The 21,813-nt window shown below is 45.8% G+C and overlaps 1 protein-coding gene across 4 annotated transcripts in view; it reads right to left on the reverse strand.

Moving 5' to 3' along the window:
• micu1 (mitochondrial calcium uptake 1) overlaps nt 1–21,813 on the reverse strand; it is a 128,899-nt gene that overhangs the window by 57,024 nt on the left and 50,062 nt on the right. For 2 of the 4 annotated variants that reach the window (XM_029702778.1, XM_029702762.1), the window contains 5 exons: nt 8,620–8,625; nt 7,154–7,268; nt 2,802–2,884; nt 1,008–1,125; nt 678–760 (listed from right to left, as the gene is read on the reverse strand). In XM_029702778.1, the coding sequence (XP_029558638.1) occupies nt 678–760; nt 1,008–1,125; nt 2,802–2,884; nt 7,154–7,268; nt 8,620–8,625 (405 nt within the window). The remainder of the gene's footprint in view (nt 1–677; nt 761–1,007; nt 1,126–2,801; nt 2,885–7,153; nt 7,269–8,619; nt 8,626–21,813) is intronic. The other 2 variants (XM_029702771.1, XM_029702786.1) reach the window with 1 other exon arrangement.

Here is a 21,813-nt window from a genome sequence, read left to right on the forward strand (position 1 = left end):
CTTCTGGCTCAGCGATTACCATCTCTTAGAAAGAGAAGATATATAAATGTGAGTGAGTGAGTGAGTGAGTGAGTGAGTGAGTGAGTGAGTAACTAAACAAAGAAGAACAATTAGCCACGTTAGAACACTGCTGTGTCACAATAATCATATCTCCAGTATTCTAACTACCGACTCCACCAATAGAACGTCGAGAGACAAGGAGGCCAACTCCAGACCACAACAGCATTACAGGGACTGTGGTTTAAATAGGAAGTAATTAACCGTTTACAGTGATGAACTAATAGTCCTGTACTGATGTGATCACTTTATACAGACTGGACTGTACTGGCAGTTTGACAAAAGAACACTTTTTGTGTTGCAGCTTTTCAGCAGTGCTGTGATGTAGGGAAGAGGTAATGCTGGGATAGGGGACAGTCACTGTTAGAATGAAGGAACAAAGGCTCAGACAGCCTTCTCAAGGACTGACCCTCACTGACACCGATGCCTCATCAATTCACACACGCCCAGATATACCCCCCAACCCCACACACTTCCCTCCCTCCCCCCTCTCTCCATACTCCCATGTCCCCCTCCCACCCCTTACTCCCTGTCTCAGTCCTTCCTCCTGTCTGTTAATCCTCTCTTACCACTCTGCCTTCAATCTCTCCTTCCTAGCTTCCTGTTTCTGCCCCACCCACCTCTAGTTTAAGGACATCATGCTGTAGCTTCCTCTGGAACTCCAGGAAATGGCCTATGGTCAGTTTACCCTTCAGGTCGGCACCTGAAGACAGAAGAAATGGTGGATATTTTTAAAAGGAATCCCTTTCACTCCAGGTGTTTCAGTCATCTTATTTATTTCATCTTTCAGTTTATTACCTCTGTTTTTATTTAAGGCTATTGTTTATTGTTTTCCTTACATTTGTTTATGTGAAGCGCTCATTGACTGACTGGTTGACTCATTGACTGACTGGTTGACTCATTGACTGACTGGTTGACTCATTGACTGACTTGTTGGTTGATTGACTGACCGAAGAAATAGGTGGTCAGAGCGGAGCTGCAGCCGCCAGTCTTCAGGGTGTTACCCGTAGTGGAGCGGTCCCGATGACGCATCCCCATACTGGTCTGAGACCTGATGATACTCTGGACCTGGAGAGACAGAGAGACAGGGGAGGAGAGAGATGTTTACTGTAAATTTTTTTATTGTTTATTTCACTTTTGTTTATTATCTACTTCACTTGCTTTGGCAATGCGAACATATGTTTCCCATAAAGCCCTTAAATTGAAATGAGAGACAGAGCGCGGGGAGGGAGGAGACAGAGCGCGGGGAGGGAGGAGACAGAGCGAGAGAGAGGCGAGAGAGAGGCGAGAGAGAGCGAGAGAGAGCGAGCGAGAGCGAGCGCGAGAGAGACATTATTAGTACAGTGTTGTCAGCAGTGGAACGGTCCCGATGACACATGCCCATACTGGTCTGAGACCTGAGGGAACAGAAACGGTCTTGATATGGACCAATTAAAACCATTACAAACTTGGCTTTCGTCTCTGGCATTTAATCTGTGAACGCCACTGGCTGATCCTTTGATCCAATCAAAACGTAATTAAGCCCAATAATTTATTGTATTGAAATCAATCCCACATGACCCAAGCATACAGTATCAACATAATTTAGCTTCATAGAGAGAGCACAGTGTGTAGTGCAAGAGGATTCCATTTTGGGCCTAAACCAATGATTCTTTCACAGTTTGACATACAAAGAAATGAACTCTACGCAGGAAAAATAAATAAATCTACTCTTTCTGAGAGTGTAATGTGAAAGTGGCCAGAGGTGAAAAAATAAAACAGGGTGAGACACTACGGTATTACACCTCTAGGTCTGGTGTCCCAAATGACACCCTATTCCCTATATAGTGCACTACGTTAGACCAGAGCCCTATTCCCTTCATAGTGCACTACGTTAGACCACACCCCATGGGGAGTAGTGCACTTTATAGGGACAGGGTGCGATTTGAGACACAGAAACTGTGTGTAGCATACATACACACACACAACATTACATTACAGCCCCTACCAGATGGTATAGATACTGATGCGGTCTGAAACCATTTATCTATGTCCCCTAGAAGAGAAGCAATATGACAGTATATTGAACACAATACAGGGCTTTCAGTCAGTCTGGCGTGTGCGTGCGTTTCACAGCTTGGCTGACTAAATAATTCTGATTGGTCGAAAGGGTAATAACTATTTTCTAATAAACGCATGGCACAGGACTCCACGGCCCCTCGTTGATTAACCCTAACAAAAATATCGTAGCCCTGTGTGTGAGCTAATAACATCATGTGATCCAGGTCTGGAGTCCTGTTCTATTGGTGCTTTTAGCACTGTGGCGTCGACCGTAATGGCCGTGGCGTCGACCGTAATGGCCGTGGCGTCGACCGTAATGGCCGTGGCGTCGACCGTAATGGCTGTAGTATTGGCTGTAGCAATGGCTGTAGCAATGGCTGTAGCAATGGCTGTAGTATTGGCTGTAGTATTGGCTGTAGTATTAACTGTAATGGCTGTAGTATTAACTGTAATGGCTGTAGTATTAACTGTAATGGCTGTAGGATTAACTGTAATGGCTGTAGTATTAACAGTATTGGCTGTAGTATTGGCTGTAGTATTGGCTGTAGTATTAACTGTAATGGCTGTAGTATTGACTGTAATGGCTGTAGTATTGACTGTAATGGCTGTAGTATTGACTGTAATGGCTGTAGTATTGACTGTAATGCCAAAAGACTGCTGCTTATGAGGGCTGTATGATGGTTTTGCTATAGTTGTGTGTTGACCTGTTCAAACTCCTCCAGATCCACCTCTCCGTCTCCGTTCAGGTCAAACATCTTGAAGGCGATCTCAAAATTCCTCTGGGGCGCTGAGACACACACACACACACACACACACACACACACACACACACACACACACACACACACACAGGGGAGGAAACACTACATTACGTCTCATGATCAGACCTGGGTTCAAATATTACATCAACTCTCCTCAAATACGTTGATCATTTGCTCTAGGTTTTCCAGAAGTGGCAGACTGGCAGGGTTGACTGTTCCCATTGGTTCCACTGCACCAGGCACAAGTAAAAATGCACACAAAAAAAATACATGTTCTTCATTGGCCTTTGTCCATTCTGCTTTCAGCAGGAAAATAACCTACAACACAAGGCCAAATATACACTGGAGTTGCTTACCAAGACGAGATTGAATGTTCCTGACTGGCCTACTTACAGTTTTGACTTAATTCGGCTTAAATCTATGGCAAGACTAGAAAATGTCTTGGAAATTTCTGTCTAGCAATGATCAACAATCAACTTAAAAGAGCTTGCTTTTTTTTTTTTACAAATAATAATGTGCAAATATTGTACAATTCAGGTGTGGAAAGCTCTTAAGAGACTTACCCAGAAAGACTTATAGCTCTAATCAGTGCCAAAGGTGATTCTAACGTATTGACTCTGGGGGTTAAATACTTACAGTGAGAGAAAAAATTATTTGATCCCTTGCTGATTTTGTACGTTTGCCCACTGACAAAGAAATGATCAGTCTATAATTTTAATGGTAGGTTTATTTGAACAGTGAGAGAAAGAATAACAAAAAAATCCAGAAAAACACATGTCAAAAATGTTATAAATTGATTTGCATTTTAATGAGGTAAATAAGTATTTGACCCCTCTGCAAAACATGACTTAGCACTTGGTGGCAAAACCCTTGTTGGCAATCACAGAGGTCAGACGTTTCTTGTAGTTGGCCACCAGGTTTGCAAACATCTCAGGAGGGATTTTGTCCCACTCCTCTTTGCAGATCTTCTCCAAGTCATTAAGGTTTCGAGGCTGACGTTTGGCAACTCGAACCATCAGCTCCCTCCACAGATTTTCTATGGGATTAAGGTCTGGAGACTGGCTAGGCCACTCCAGGACCTTAATGTGCTTCTTCTTGAGCCACTCCTTTGTTGCCTTGGCCGTGTGTTTTGGGTCATTGTCATGCTGGAATACCCATCCACGACCCATTTTCAATGCCCTGGCTGAGGGAAGGAGGTTCTCACCCAAGATTTGACGGTACATGGCCCCGTCCATCGTCCCTTTGACGCGGTGAAGTTGTCCTGTCCCCTTAGCAGAAAAACACCCCAAAGCATAATGTTTCCACCTCCACGTTTGACGGCGGGGATGCTGTTCTTGGGGTCATAGGCAGCTGTCATGACGTTGCCCTCTTTGGGTTTTCTATGCACCATCCCCCTATCTCCCCCTTCCCAGGCTCTGGGAGAGTGGTCGTAAATTCCTAAGAAAATGTCCCGCCTCATGGCCGCAGTATAAAGAGAGAGTGGGTTTCATAGAAAGAACCCAGGAATTCTTCCACCTCACAGGACTGGAGAACCGGACGACATTTATGTTCTGGAGAAGGTATAAAAGATCTGTGAGGAATCCAGCTACGAACTAGTCCGTTTGGTACAATTTTGCGAAACTCATGAGACATATTACCATAATCATGTTTATACAATAGCCTCAGCTATGAGACTTACATCTAAATGGTTGTATAAAACGAATGAATAAGGATGGAACTTTTTGTGAAATTGTGTAATGTGATTTTGGACTGTTTAATCAAGGAAACTCCAATTCCCTTTGTAGTCTTAACTAAGTTCTTGGCACGCCCCCAGGGACACAGACAGGACCAGGCGTCATGAGACAACCTTTTTCTGTTTTCCGAATATAACCCCCACCCAGGGTTTCTATCACTAGACCGAGCTGACCTCCATCACGAGTTGGCTGAAGATTTGACCATGCATTCCTCGTTCTGAACTTTAACCATACCACGTGGTTAAACTCTTAGACTATTGATAGACAGAATAATAACAAGTCTTTGATATTAATTACTAGTCTGCAGCTAGGAATTCAGTATCATTGAACGCGAAGACCGACAACCGCCGAAAACATCTATTCTATAACGATATGAATGAATGTCACTCTGAACCATCCATCCTAACCGAGAGAGACACACAGAGAGAGAGTGAGACAGAGAGACACAGAGAGAGCGGAAAACTCCAACAGAAACAAACTTTTCAACCAAGATCCCGACAACACACTGAGCGTAAATATATATATTGATTGCAATTATTCCCGAATGAGTGAGCGTTCATGTGCAAAGGATTAGCATTTCAATTGTAATATTTATCAACTATGTAGTGTCTTCTCCGCTGACCCCACCCCCCTTTTGTCTAACAAGCCGCCATGTCGGTTTAGCCCACTAGGGCACATTCTACTATAATTTCCTTATAACCATATCTGTTTGTTATGCATTTCTGTGAATTACTTATTTAGTCAATAAATGATTTTAAGACAATTGATGTATGGATGACTCATAGTGAAGACTGGGTTCGTGCAGATAACCAACAATTTACGACGTTTGGAAAAGAACATCATTAATCAGAGGACTCATAGATCAGATATAATAATATCTGAAAGTTATATTAGGAAAATTATAACTTTGTAATCTGAATATTTTCTTTGGTGCCCCGACCTCCTAGTTAATAACAGTTACACGATTAATCAGTTTAATCGCGTAATAATAATTACAGAGAGTTATTTGATAAACATGTCTCAGTTTAATGATGCCAAAGACACGACACAGCATTCCTCCTCCTCCAAACACGGCGAGTTGAGTTGATGCCAAAGAGCTCCATTTTGGTCTCATCTGACCACAACACTTTCACCCAGTTGTCCTCTGAATCATTCAGATGTTCATTGGCGAACTTCAGACGGGCATGTATATGTATTCTTGAGCAGGGGGACCTTGCGGGCGCTGCAGGATTTCAGTCCTTCACGGCGTAGTGTGTTACCAATTGTTTTCTTGGTGACTATGGATCCAGCTGCCTTGAGATCATTGACAAGATCCTCCCGTGTAGTTCTGGGCTGATTCCTCACCGTTCTCATGATCATTGCAACTCCACGAGGTGAGATCTTGCATGGAGCCCCAGGCCGAGGGAGATTGACAGTTCTTTTGTGTTTCTTCCATTTGCGAATAATTGCACCAACTGTTGTCACCTTCTCACCAAGCTGCTTGGTGATGGTCTTGTAGCCCATTCCAGCCTTGTGTAGGTCTACAATCTTGTCGCTGAAATCCTTGGAGAGCTCTGTGGTCTTGGCCATGATGGATAGTTTGGAATGTGATTGATTGCTTCTGGGGACAGGTGTCTTTTATACAGGTAACAAGCTGCGGTTAGGAGTACTCCCTTTAAGAGTGTGCTCCTAATCTCAGCTCGTTACCTGTATAAAAGACACCTGGGAGCCAGAAATCTTTCTGATTGAGAGGGGGTCAAATACTTATTTCCCTCATTAAAATGCAAATCAATTTAACATTTTTGACATGGGTTTTTCTGGATTTTTTTGTTGTTATTCTGTCTCTCACTGTTCAAATAAACCTACCATTAAAATTATAGACTGAATTTCTTTGTCAGTGTGCAAACGTACAAAATCCGCAGGGGATCAAATACTTTTTTCCCGCACTGTATCTAATCAAGATACATTAGGGTTTTCTTTTTGAGATGTTTAACAAAACGTTAGAATTGTTATTCCACTTTGACAGAGTATTTTGTTTAGATCGTTGACCAACAAAATGACAATTTAACCTATTTTAATCTACTTTGTAACAACAAAATGTTGTTACAATCTCGTCTCATCTCTGCCCGCTTAACCTGGAAGCCAGTTGCACCAATGTGTCGGAGTTCAACTGACGACGGTATCAGCCTGCAGGCGCCCGGCTCACCACAAGGAGTCGCTAGAGTGTGATGAGCCAAGTAAAGCCCCCCCTATCCGGACGATGCAGGGACGATTGTTCACCGCCCTATGGGACTCCGTCACGGCCGGTTGTGACACAGCCTGGGATCGAACCCAGGTCTGTAGTGACGCCTCAAGCACTGCGATGCAGTGCCTTAGACCGCGGTGTCACTCGGGAGGCCGGGTGTGAATACTTCTGAAGGCACTGTAACATCTGGGTTCAGGCCTTCACTACACAGATCAACATGGGTTACTGGGTTCAGTAGTATGTGTGTGAATTGAACCCACAACCTTGGTGTCACCACTCTACTTGTCGGTCTGTGTGAGTCAGTTACAAAGCGAGGCCTGTGTGTGTATGGGACTTACTAGAGAGCACGGTAGTGAGGAAGATGTAATCAGAGAAGGAGATGAGACCACACTCCCCCAGTGTAAAGAAAATACTGTCCTCATCTGCAAACTTCTCCCTCTCCTGGGAAATCTTCTACTCAGGAAAAGAGAAAAAGAGAGAGAGAGGGGTAGAGAGACATACACTAGTTACAGCCAGTGTGAGCAAGGGGAACCTCCCAGGTTTGGGTTGCAGCACACCACTACTATCAACACTGAGAGGATCCTCACTGTGTGTGACGTGATGGAGATCCCCTTCAAATCACACATAAACACACTAATACACAGTAGGGATTAGCACATATGCTAACACAATGCTAACGACACAGTGAAAACAACCATGCAAGTGCTACATACATGTCACACATCCAGGCAGAGGGAGCAGTGAGGAATCAAAGTTAGTCAGCACAGTACAACACAATATAAACTGATCCTAAACAGTGGTATAATAACTCAGACACCAACTAGAGAAACAAGGTCTCTCTCTCTCACCTCAACAAGTGTCCTATTATACACGGAGTGGACAAAACATTAGGAACTCTTTCAATGACCGACTGACCAGGTGAAAGCTATCATCCCTTATTGATGTCACTTGTTAATTCCACTTCAAATCAGTGTAGATGAAGGGGAGGAGACAGGTTAAAGAAGGACTTTTAAGCCTTAAGTGCCTTTGAACAAGGTATGGTAGTAGGTGCCAGGCGCACTGGTTTGAGTGTGCCAAGAACTGCAACACTGCTGGGTTTTTCACGCTGAACAGTTTCCTGTGTTTATCAAGAATGGTCCACCACCCAAAAGACATCCAGCCAACTAGACACAACTGTGGGAAGCATTGGAATCAACATGGGGGCCAGTATCCCTGTAGAACGCTTTCAACACCTTGTAGAGTCCATGTACTGACCTATTGAGGCTGTTCTGAGGGCAAAAAGGGGGTTCAACTACATTTTTGGAAGGTGTTCCTTATGTTTTGTACACTCAGCATATACACACACACACACACACACACACCACATACATACATACATACATACATACATACTCACTCACAAGTGGGAGAATCTCAGATTAAGCCTAGTTCTAAACTAATAAAGGTAATTATAATGGATATTCTCCAACGAACATGTTTGATCTAGGCTTTATCTGGGTCCGGTTATTCAGACCATAGACTCTCACACAGACAGAGGAAAACTACAGACAGAAGAAAAGGACATTAATAAAGTGATAATAAAACAGTGATGTTGTAACATGCAGAAACAGCACAGTGGGAGATACAGTGAGAGTCCATTACAGTACAGAGATCACAGTGGGTGAGTGGAAGGTGGTTGAATTAAACACGGATCCCAGTGAGAGAGAACGAGTACAGTGTGTCACCAGACTACTCTATATAGAGCATGCAGAAGTCTGGGTCAGGTCAAGGCCTGGCTGAGACCAGACCAACCAACAGGAGTTACCTCCGTCTGATAGAAGAGTCCAGAAGAGAGAGAGAGGAAAGAGGGAGAGAGAGCGAGAGAAAAGAGAGGAAAGAGGGAGAGCGAGAGAGGAAAGAGGGAGAGAGGAAAGAGGGAGAGAGGAAAGAGGGAGAGAGGAAAGAGGGAGGAGAGAGAAAAGAGAGGGAGGACAAAGAGAGAGAAGGGGTTAAAACACTACATCCTGACTCTTCACAAGGGACACACCTAGCCTCTAATATAAAGTCAAACAGACACATTAAGTACATAGTGCCTTTACCCAAACAGACCTAGGCTGTCCCAAATAGCACCCTTTTCCCTATACCCTATATATGGGCCCCCATAACTATGAAGGGAATAGGGGGCCAGTTGGGACACTGGCCAGGAGCATCCTGTAACACTACACCCAATAAGCAGAGTCATCTGGACTCATAATAGTAGTTCTGTCCCAAATGGAACTTTTATTCCCTTTATTTAGTCCACTCCTTTTGACCACGGACAATATATTATATATGTGTCACGGGTGTAAATATAGCAAATCTGGTTTCCACCATTACATACATTATTGATGTTTTACACATTTATAAAAGGGGAAGGAGTGGGTGAGAGAGAGAAGAGGAGGAGGACGGCAGAGAGAGGAAGATTTTATATCCAGCGCTACGGCTGAAATGGAGAGAGAACCCAAGGAGAGGAGGGGTGAGAGAGGACAGACAGAGACAGAGTGACAGAGAGAGACAGAGAGACAGGAAAGCCAGCTGGTGATTGTGTAAGGTGTCTGTCTGTGATGTCTGTAGGTGTGGTACCACTGTGGATGAGTGCATAGTGGGGGCTTTGACTTGTGTTTGGGTTGAATGATACCAGTTGACAGATTGGACATGTGGGCCCTAGGCAAATAACCTGTGCTCACACACACACTAATGTAGAGTACAGTACAATAAAGTACATTATGATAAAGTACAGTACACTAAAGTACAGTATAATAGAGTACAGGACACTATAGTAGTGCACATCAAGGTAAAGCGCAGTACAATAAAATAAAGCACAGTAGAGTACAGTACAATAATTTACAGTACAATATAGTAAAATAAAGTAGTGTACAGTACAAATAAAGTAGAATACAATTCTACTCATCTCCCTCCTCGGAGACTTTACTCAGTCTCTCTCTATCCTTCCATCTCCCTTAAAATCGCTCTCTCTGTCAGATGACGGACTTGATGTGCTGTGAACCACAGGGCCCCCGTAAACCACAGGGCCCCCGTAAACCACAGGGCCCCCGTAAACCACAGGGCCCCCGTAAACCACAGGGCCCCTGGTGGAACATAGTGCACTATATAAAGAATAGCAGTCCACTTGGGACTCCTCTCTGTGTCTTTGATAAAAACGGGCTCGTCTGAATTTTTGTAATAATATGAAGTGTAATCTGTGTTGATTTAGGCTCAGCTGAATGTGCTTGTGAGACAGTTTTTCCCCAGCTAAACCAGAAACATCTTGGATAACCTCTAGAGGTTGTATTTCTATAAAAACACTGAGACGGTCCCAGTTAATAACATCCTGCTTCCGGAGCTCTAGCCTGCATCACCAATGGAACCCTAGTCCCTATATAGTGCACTACTTTAGATCAGGGCCTATAGGTCTCAGGTCAAAAGTAGTGCACTATCTAAGAAATGGGACCCATTTGAGAAACAACCAGTATCTTAAAATGGAGTGTAATCCTAATTGCTGCAGTGCTGGAGTTAATTAAGTAAGTACTGCCTCCCCTGTGTGTGTGTGTCTGTCAGTCTCTGGTCACGCTATGCAAGAGGCCCTGCAGGCTCTAGTCAACTGCACTGTGTGATTACTCCTCCAGCACTGTGTGTGTGTGTGTGTGTGTGTGTGTGTGTGTGTGTGAACGAGCGAGTGAGAGAGAGAGAGCGCTTGGGCCAGGGTAGGCTAGGCCACAGGGAGACCGAGAGAGAGAGACAACTCTGTGGGTTGGGGTAAAAGCCTGGACAGATGATTTTACACCAACATATATGAGATGATCCCTAGCAGTCCAGCCAGGCTAGCAGTCCAGCCAGGCTAGCAGTCCAGCCAGGCTAGCAGTCCAGCTGAAGTCAACTACTAGCCCAACACTCCAGTGAACTCTGACTAGATCTGAAAAGAGCCAGATGCGTGCATGCATAAATCTAAATCTCTCAACTTATTTCATTTGAGTGGCTTTCCAGGGAACCCAACTAGGCCAAAACTCAACTGAACTCCCAGAGTCTAACTAACAACAGAGGCTTGAGCCACAGTCACTGGACTGAACTCCCAGAGTCTAACTAACAACAGAGGCTTGAGCCACAGTCACTGGACTGAACTCCCAGAGTCTAACTAACAAAGGCTTGAGCCACAGTCACTGGACTGAACTCCCAGAGTCTAACTAACAACAGAGGCTTGAGCCACAGTCACTGGACTGAACTCACAGAGTCTAACTAACAACAAAGGTTTGAGCTACAGTCACTGGACTGAATGAGCACAATACAGCCAGAGGGTTGCATGCAGAAAGACTCAATCTCTCAACTCAGTTCACTTGGATGCAAGTTAAATGTAGCGCTGCTGCTTTGGGAAATATCCAGTTCAAAAGAAAGGCTATTAAAAGTGGGGGTTGTGTGTAGTCTATTCCCTGATCCCAGATCTGTCTGTGCAGTACATAGATAAATAGATATACATACTACATGTATCCTGGTCCTGGCTGGATACTTCAGGTGCTTTATAAAAACACTCATAGTTTGAAGTTAAGCTTCCAATCAACAACGAAGTGCTTTGTCAGAGAAGCATCCCCTGTCCCCAACGTGAGCTCAAAGCAGACATGTAAAAAAAAAAAACAGGGGGTTGTTTTTGATTGAATCTAGTCTGAAAATAGTTGATCCCCTGTCAGTGTCAACCCACAAGGTTAGCTCCTGTCAATATCAACAGACACTGCTAGGCACCAGGGGGCGCCGCGGCGTTCAGCTGTTCTCATCAACGCTTCGCCATCACTTCCAAACACAGCTGGTTAAGCCACTTACAGAGCTACATCAGAGAAGAACCTTTGTTCGTTTAGGATGCTGCGTTTGTGGGGCCTGGTTCTGGGGTGAGGCCCGGGGACCCGTGGCGGTTTGGGCCTGGTCCTCTTTAACAGCAGTGATAGTAATACACATTAATGATGATCATCCATCTGCCCTGTACAACATCGCCCGCGAGAAAGAGAGAGTAAAGATACACTATATACACAAAGGTATGTGGACACCCCTTCAAATGAGTGGATTCGTCTATTTCAGCCACACCCGTTGCTGACAGGTGTATAAAATTGAGCACACAGCCAATCTCCATAGACAAACACTGGCAGTAGAATGGCCTTAATGAAGAGCAGTGACTTTCACAGGATGCCACCTTTCCAACAAGTCAGTTCGGCCCTGCTAGAGCTGCCCCGGTCAACTGTAAGTGCTGTTATTTTACCTTTATTTAACTAGGCAAGTCAGTTAAGAACACATTTTTATTTACAATGACGGCCTAGGAACAGTGGGTTAACTGCCTTGTTCAGGGGCAGAACGACAGATGTACCTTGTCAGCTCGGGGATTCGAACTTGAAACCTTTCGGTTCCTAGTCCAACGCTCTAACCACTAGGCTACGCTGCCGCCTGTTATAGTGAAGTGGAAACGTCTAGGAGCAACAACAGCTCAGCTGGGAAGTGGTAGGCCACACAAGCTCACAGAACAGGACCGGCGAGTGCTGAAGCGCGTAAAAACCGTCTGTCCTCGGTTGCAACACTCACTAATCGAGTTCCAAACTGCCTCTGGAAGCAACGTCAGCACAATAACTTTGTCTAGATTGTCATGAAATGCGTTTCCATTACCGAGCAGCCACACACAAGCCTAAGATTGCCATGCAAAATGCCAAGCGTCGGCTAGAGTGGTGTAAAGCTCGCCGCCATTGGAATCTGGAGCATTGGAAACCCGTAATCTGGGTTTGGCGGATTACCAGGAGAACGCTACCTGCCTCAAAGCACAGTGCCAACTGTAAAGTTTGGTGGAGGAGGCCCCTTAGTTCCAATGAAGGGAAATCTTAACACTACAGCATACAATGACAGTTTTGGGGAAGGCCCTTTCCTGCTACAGCATGACAATGCACAAAGTAAGGTCCATACAGAAATGGTTTGTTGAGATTGGTGTGGAAGAACTTGACCAGCCTGCACAGAGCTCTGACCTCAACCCCATCCAAAACCTTTGGGATGAATTGGAACTGTGAGCCAGGCCTAATCGCCCAACATTAGTGCCCAACCTTACTAATGCTCTTGTGGCTGAATAGAAGCAAGTCCCCACAATGTTCCAACATCTAGTGGAAAGCCTTCCCAGAAGAGTGTACGCTGTTATAGCAGCAAAGGGGGGGACCAACTACATATTAATGCCCATGATTGTGGAATGAGATCTTCGACGAGCAGGTGTCCACATACTTTTGGTCATGTAGTGTACGCACTGTTGCGTGCGTGAGAGAGAGACCGAGAGAGAGAAAAGTCTCAGATATGGAAATCTGCCCTGTCTGTGTGTGTGGGCTGGTTCACTGTGGTATGGGGTCATGTGAGGCAGCGATGGGATAAGAGACACTTTTAAAAGAGGTGAAATAAACAGAGAATTTAAAAGTGACCTGCTTGAAGGGAGGCCCAGGGAGAGAAAGCCAATCACAAGCTGCTAGTTCTGACATCACAGATTTAAATTGACCTCATTGGCTGATTGTCACAAGCTTCTAGTTCTAATATTACAGATGCTACTGAGGCTTGGAGTCTCATTTACCACCGGTAGGTCAGTCCAGACAGAGAAATAGAGACCTACAGTGCATTCCGAAGGTATTCAGACCCCTTGACTTTTTCCAAATGTTGTTACCTTACAACCTCATTCCAAAATGGATTAAATCTACACACAATACCCCATAACGACAAAGCAAAAACACTTTTTTTTTTATTCTTCTCTGCAGATCGTCTAAATATCTGTCAGGTTGGATGGGGAGCGTCGCTACACAGCTATTTTCAGGTCTCTCCAGAACTGTTCGATTGGGTTCAAGTCCGGGCTCTGGCTGGGCCACTCAAGGACATTCAGAGACTTGTCCCGAAGTCACTCCTGCGTTGTCTTAGCTGTATGCTTAGGGTCATTGTCCTGTTGGAAGGTGAACCAGCGCCCCAGTCAGAGGTCCTGAGTGCTCTGGAGCAGGTTTTCTTCAAGGATCTCTGTACTTTGCGCTGTTGATCGTTCCCTCGATCCTGACTAGTCTCCCAGTCCCTGCCGCTGAAAAGCATCCCCACAGCATGATGCTGCCACCACCATGCTTCACCGTAGGGATGGTGCCAGGTTTCCTCCAGATGTGACGCTTGGCATTCAGGCCAAAGAGTTCAATCTTGGTTTCATCAGACCAGACCAGAGAATCTTGTTTCTCATGGTCTGAGAGTCTTTAGGTGGCTTTTGGCAATCTCCAAGCGGTCTGTCATGTGCCTTTTACTGAGGAGTGGCTTCCGTCTGGCCACTCTACCATAAAGGCCTGATTGGTGGAGTGCTACAGAGATGGTTGTCCTTCTGGAAGGTTCTCCCATCTCCACAGAGGAACTCTGACATGCACTGTCAACTGTGGGAGCTCATATAGACACGTGTGCCTTTCCAAATCATATCCAATCAATTGAATTTACCACAGGTGGACTCCAATCAAGTTGTAGAAACATCTCAAGGAAGATCAATGGAAACTCAATTTAGAGTCTCATAGCAAATGGTCTGAATTCTTATGTAAATAAGGTCTTTGTTTTACATTTTTCATTATGGGGCATTGTAGATTAATGAGGATTTTTATTTAATCCATTTTAGAATAAGGCTGTAACGTAAAGAAATGTGGAAAAAGGGAAGGGGTCTGAATACTTTCCGAAGGCACCGTATATGGCTCTCTGGATCAATACAGTTACAGATCATCGTAGAAACACCAAAGTAAAACCTTTTTGGGGGGGGGACAAGTACAGATATTTTTTTAAATGATTAGATAGTACTCTACTGAACACCAGCCAGGTCTCCAGAGGTGGGACTAGCAGAGCAGGTGTGCTGCTAATAACTTCTAGATAGAAATATTCAGAGAGAGCGAAGGCAACCACATGTAAATGTGAATGAATCTCAGAGAAATGGTGTGTGTTGCTACTGACGTTCAATTAACAATTATGGTCACTAAGGATCAACAGCTGTCCTTGAGTAGATAGCCAGGTGTGTGTGTGTGTGTGTGTGTGTGTGTGTGTGAGAACAACAAAGTCAGAGCTAGTGAGGGAGAGAGCGAGAGTAAGAAACAGCAGGGGGAGGAGGGAGGAAGGCTGGTACACACAGCTGTCCTTGGAAAGTTTGTTCCTGCCGCTGAAACAGAATAAAAGTCAGTAGCTATAACAACAAGAGCTTGTGTGAAGACAAGACAACAGGCATGTTTGTTTCCATGGCAGCAGCCCCCTCAGCATTCCTTTGTGAGTGACAGGCATCGCAACCAGTCACATGACACATAGTGGTTGCCGTGGCATCACAGAGCGATAAAGGCCACAGGTGCTGGGATTCTATCAATAGAATCATTCTAGTGCTGGGATTCTATCAATAGAAGAAAGGGGTTTCAATGGGCCAAATACATAGAATGAGTAGAATGTTCTATCCATTCTAATTCTATGTTCTGGGCTCTGTTCCAAGGCTGGAAAAATGCCCCCTTCCTTCTTTCTTGAGGTATCATTGATCGAACACTAGTGGCTTGGTGAAAGCACGAAGTAGCTTTGGATTTAAAAGCACAAGTGTACACTTTCAAAAGAACGTTGGAGAATTGGGATGCAACCATAATCACTGACCTAACACTAGAGGGTTGTTGAAAACAAGATTCTAAAGTAGCTTTGTTTCCCCAACCCAGTAAAAGTATTGGACCAGGACCATAAGAAGCTATCCAGCAAATGGAGAGATGATTCATTTCCTGGGTTTAGATCACCCTGTGGTGCCACCATGCTGGCTGCAGAGAGGGGGAGCTATAACCTGCAGACCCGTGCCGCTCTACATACAGTACTACATACAGTACGGTCTCCTCTTCAGACACAGGCAAGGAGCAGAGCATGCTGGGAAAGAGCTACAGCAGCGCCAAAGCATTGGACAAGGCTGGAGAGAGCGAGAGAGGGTGACAGAAGAGAAAGATGGAAGCATAGAAGCGGGGGTGAAGGGAGAGAGTGAAAGAGGGAGGGAAAGAGAAAGAGAGAGGGAGAAAGAGAGAGAGTAAAGGGGGGGAGAAAGAGAGAGTAAAGGGAGGGAGAGATATAACACAAGGGAAAAGGACTGTTGTCATTCAGCACTAACAGAGTAGAAGTTTATTATTGCGTCTCAGCTTGGTAAGTGTTGACGTTTGTCTTCTTCAAGTACTTTGTTGTGATACACTCAAATTAGCATATGGTCCTGTGTGGTTGATCATTCACACACACACACACACACACACACACACACACACACACACACACACACACACACACACACACACACACACGGGTGTAGCAGGTGATGTAATCCGTGCCCTGGCGCCAGTCTACCCTGACCCATATTGTTGCATAGTGTTTCATACTCCCTGAAAAGGTCTACACGCAGAACAAAGAAGAGCAGAGGTATCAGACCTCCACTAGACAGGGCTGTGAGTACTGTCTCACCACTCTCCCTTCCTGCTAGGTATCAGACCTCCACTGGACAGGGCTGTGAGTACTGTCTCACTACTCTCCCTTCCTGCTAGGTATCAGACCTCCACTGGACAGGGCTGTGAGTACTGTCTCACTACTCTCCCTTCCTGCTAGGTATCAGACCTCCACTGGACAGGGCTGTGAGTACTGTCTCACTGCTCTCCCTTCCTGCTAGGTATCAGACCTCCACTAGACAGGGCTGTGAGTACTGTCTCACTACCCTCCCTTCCTGCTAGGTATCAGACCTCCACTGGACAGGGCTGTGAGTACTGTCTCACTACCCTCCCTTCCTGCTAGGTATCAGACCTCCACTGGACAGGGCTGTGAGTACTGTCTCACTACCCTCCCTTCCTGCTAGGTATCAGACCTCCACTGGACAGGGCTGTGAGTACTGTCTCACTACTCTCCCTTCCTGCTAGGTATCAGACCTCCACTGGACAGGGCTGTGAGTACTGTCTCACTACTCTCCCTTCCTGCTAGGTATCAGACCTCCACTGGACAGGGCTGTAAGTACTGTCTCACTACTCTCCCTTCCTGCTAGGTATCAGACCTCCACTGGACAGGGCTGTAAGTACTGTCTCACTACTCTCCCTTCCTGCTAGGTATCAGACCTCCACTGGACAGGGCTGTAAGTACTGTCTCACTACTCTCCCTTCCTGCTAGGTATCAGACCTCCACTAGACAGGGCTGTAAGTACTGTCTCACTACTCTCCCTTCCTGCTAGGTATCAGACCTCCACTGGACAGGGCTGTAAGTACTGTCTCACTACTCTCCCTTCCTGCTAGGTATCAGACCTCCACTGGACAGGGCTGTAAGTACTGTCTCACTACTCTCCCTTCCTGCTAGGTATCAGACCTCCACTGGACAGGGCTGTGAGTACTGTCTCACTACTCTCCCTTCCTGCTAGGTATCAGACCTCCACTGGACAGGGCTGTAAGTACTGTCTCACTACTCTCCCTTCCTGCTAGGTATCAGACCTCCACTGGACAGGGCTGTGAGTACTGTCTCACTACTCTCCCTTCCTGCTAGGTATCAGACCTCCACTGGACAGGGCTGTGAGTACTGTCTCACTACCCTCCCTTCCTGCTAGGTATCAGACCTCCACTAGACAGGGCTGTGAGTACTGTCTCACTACTCTCCCTTCCTGCTAGGTATCAGACCTCCACTGGACAGGGCTGTAAGTACTGTCTCACTACTCTCCCTTCCTGCTAGGTATCAGACCTCCACTGGACAGGGCTGTAAGTACTGTCTCACTACTCTCCCTTCCTGCTAGGTATCAGACCTCCACTAGACAGGGCTGTGAGTACTGTCTCACTACTCTCCCTTCCTGCTAGGTATCAGACCTCCACTAGACAGGGCTGTGAGTACTGTCTCACTACTCTCCCTTCCTGCTAGGTATCAGACCTCCACTGGACAGGGCTGTAAGTACTGTCTCACTACTCTCCCTTCCTGCTAGGTATCAGACCTCCACTGGACAGGGCTGTGAGTACTGTCTCACTACCCTCCCTTCCTGCTAGGTATCAGACCTCCACTAGACAGGGCTGTGAGTACTGTCTCACTACTCTCCCTTCCTGCTAGGTATCAGACCTCCACTGGACAGGGCTGTAAGTACTGTCTCACTACCCTCCCTTCCTGCTAGGTATCAGACCTCCACTGGACAGGGCTGTGAGTACTGTCTCACTACTCTCCCTTCCTGCTAGGTATCAGACCTCCACTAGACAGGGCTGTGAGTACTGTCTCACTACCCTCCCTTCCTGCTAGGTATCAGACCTCCACTGGACAGGGCTGTAAGTACTGTCTCACAACTCTCCCTTCCTGCTAGGTATCAGACCTCCACTGGACAGGGCTGTAAGTACTGTCTCACTACCCTCCCTTTCTGCTAGGTATCAGACCTCCACTGGACAGGGCTGTGAGTACTGTCTCACTACCCTCCCTTCCTGCTAGGTATCAGACCTCCACTGGACAGGGCTGTAAGTACTGTCTCACTACTCTCCCTTCCTGCTAGGTATCAGACCTCCACTGGACAGGGCTGTGAGTACTGTCTCACTACCCTCCCTTCCTGCTAGGTATCAGACCTCCACTGGACAGGGCTGTGAGTACTGTCTCACTACCCTCCCTTCCTGCTAGGTATCAGACCTCCACTGAACAGGGCTGTAAGTACTGTCTCACTACTCTCCCTTCCTGCTAGGTATCAGACCTCCACTGGACAGGGCTGTGAGTACTGTCTCACTACTCTCCCTTCCTGCTAGGTATCAGACCTCCACTGGACAGGGCTGTGAGTACTGTCTCACTACCCTCCCTTCCTGCTAGGTATCAGACCTCCACTGGACAGGGCTGTGAGTACTGTCTCACTACCCTCCCTTCCTGCTAGGTATCAGACCTCCACTAGACAGGGCTGTGAGTACTGTCTCACTACCCTCCCTTCCTGCTAGGTATCAGACCTCCACTGGACAGGGCTGTGAGTACTGTCTCACTACCCTCCCTTCCTGCTAGGTATCAGACCTCCACTGGACAGGGCTGTGAGTAATGTCTCACTACCCTCCCTTCCTGCTAGGTCTCAGACCTCCACTAGACAGGGCTGTGAGTACTGTCTCACTACTCTCCCTTCCTGCTAGGTATCAGACAGCCTTGTTCCTGTTCACGCACCATATCTCTGGGTCTTGGTGTGTCTCACCATGCTACAAGTTAAACAAGGCGCATCCCTGCTGTTTAAAGGTCACCTAGTAGGTATATCCTGTATCTAATTCTCTGGCCACAGGGAGGGTAGGTATAAACCCGCAGAGTAACAGGGAGGGTAGGTATAAACCCACAGAGTAACAGGGAGGGTAGGTATAAACCCACAGAGTAACAGGGAGGGTAGGTATAAACCCGCAGAGTAACAGGGAGGGTAGGTATAAACCCGCAGAGTAACAGGGAGGGTAGGTATAAACCCGCAACGTAACAGGGAGGGTAGGTATAAACCCGCAGAGTAACAGGGAGGGTAGGTATAAACCCGCAGAGTAACAGGGAGGGTAGGTATAAACCCACAGAGTAACAGGGAGGGTAGGTATAAACCCGCAGCGTAACAGGGAGGGTAGGTATAAACCCGCAGCGTAACAGGGAGGGTAGGTATAAACCCGCAGCGTAACAGGGAGGGTAGGTATAAACCCGCAGAGTAACAGATAAAGACACTGAAGATACAGGCAGCAGCAGATATCGATATAGATATATATGACTTGGTGTCTGTGTATGCACACAAGCACTCTCCGTCCTTCCCTGTTGTACTGGTGCAGAAGATAACCCACCAAGATGGCCCAGTATTGTATTTCCCAGTCCTTCCATCTGTCTGTTTCTCTATATCTTAATCATACTAGGCCTACTTTCCGTTGATCACTAAACCCATTCCACTCTGACATCCACAGTGCCAAGAATCAGTTGTGGAGGGTTTTGTATTACCAATCCAATGATTCCTGATGGAAATGGATCCATGTTTAATGCACTACTTGGTGCTTGGCCAGTGTTCTATCCTGCTGGGGTGGTGGTGAGATCGTGCCCCAAATGGCACCCTATTCCCTAAATGGGCTCTGGGCAACAGTAGTGCACTTAAGAGGGAATAGGGTCCCTTTTGGGGACACAACCCGTGACTTTGGTTAAGCACTTTACACTCTGCTAAAGTTGAGATGCAATAAAACCAGAGAAACTTCTACAGTGTGTTTCCTCCCCACTGACAACTACACTACCGGTCAAAAGTTTTAGAACACCTACTCATTCAAGGGTTTTTCTTTATATCGTAGAATAATAGTGAAGATATCAAAAATATGAAATAACACATATGGAATCATGTAGTAACCCCCCAAAAAAGTGAAATAAATCAAAATATATTTTATATTTGAGATTCTTCAAAGTAGCCACCCTTTGCCTTCATGACAGCTTTGCACACTCTTGGCATTCTCTCAACCAGCTTCATGAGGCAGTCACCTGGAATGCATTTCAGTTAACAGGCGTGCCTTCATAAAAGTTCACTTGTGGAATTTCTTTCCTTCTTAATGCATTTGAGTCAATCAGTTGTGTTGTCAGAAGGTAGGGGGGTATACAGAAGATAGCTCTATTTTGTAAAAGACCAAGTCCATATTATGGCAAGAACAGCTCAAATAAGCAAACAGTCCATCATTACTTTAAGACATGAAGGTCAGTCAATACAGAACATCTCAAGAACTTTTAAAGTTTCTTCAAGTGCAGTCTCAAAAACCATCAAGCTCTATGATGAAACTGGCTATCATGAGGACCGCCACAGGAATGGAAGACCCAGAGTTACCTCTGCTGCAGAGGATAAGTTCATTAGAGTTACCAGCCTCAGATTGCAGCCCAAATAAATGCTTCACAGAGTTCAAGTAACAGACATCAACTGTTCAGAGGAGGCTGCGTGAATTCAGGCCTTCATGGCCGAATTGCTGCCAAGAAACCACTACTAAAAGGACACCAATAAGAAGAAGAGACTTGCTTAGGCCAGGAAACACAATCAATGGACATTAGCGAACGGATGATCTCCACATGTGCATTTCCCACCGTGAAGCATGGAGGTGGTGGTGTGATGGTGCATTGCTGGTGACACTGTCTGATTTATTTAGAATTCGAGGCACACTTAACCAGCATGGCTACCACACTATTCTGCAGCGATACGCCATCCCATCTGGTTTGCGCTTAATGGGTCTATCGTTGGTTTTTCAACAGGACAATGACCCAACACACCTCCAGGCTGTGTAAGGGCTATTTGACCAAGAAGGAGAGTGGTGGAGTGCTGGATCAGATGATCTGGCCTCCACAATCACCCGACCTCAACCCAATTGAGATGGTTTGGGACGAGTCGGACCGCAGAGTGAAGGAAAGCAGCCAGCAAGTGCTCAGCATATGTGGGAACTGTCAAGACTGTTGGAAAAGCATTCCAGGTGAAGCTGGTTGAGAGAATGCCAAGAGTGTGCAAAGTTGTCAAGGTAAAGGGTGGCTACTTTGAATAATATCAAATATATTTTGATTTGTTTAACACCTTTTTGGTTACCACATGATTCCATATGTTAGTTCATAGTTTTAATGTCAACACTATTAATCTACAATGTAGAAAAGAGTAAAAAAATTAAGAAAAACCTTTGAATGAATAGGTGTTCTAAAACTTTTGACTGGTACTGTATATATGGAAGATCTCCAGGGGAGAGGAAGGGGAGAGTGAAGTAGAGAGGTGCAGAGAGAAGTAGAGGTGCAGAGAGAAGTAGAGGTGCAGAGAGAAGTAGAGGTGCAGAGAGAAGTAGAGGTGCAGAGAGAAGTAGAGGTGCAGAGAGAAGTAGAGGTGCAGAGAGAAGTAGAGGTACAGAGACAAGTAGAGGTACAGAGAGAAGTAGAGGTACAGAGAGAAGTAGAGGTACAGAGAGAGAGGTAGGAATTAGAAGGAGAGAGATGGAGGTAGTTACAGGTAGAGAGTAGGAAGGTACAGTGAATAGAGTACACAGTTATCAGATCAGGC

This window comes from Salmo trutta, chromosome 2 (assembly GCF_901001165.1).
Source record: "Salmo trutta chromosome 2, fSalTru1.1, whole genome shotgun sequence".
Lineage (NCBI taxonomy): Eukaryota > Metazoa > Chordata > Actinopteri > Salmoniformes > Salmonidae > Salmo > Salmo trutta.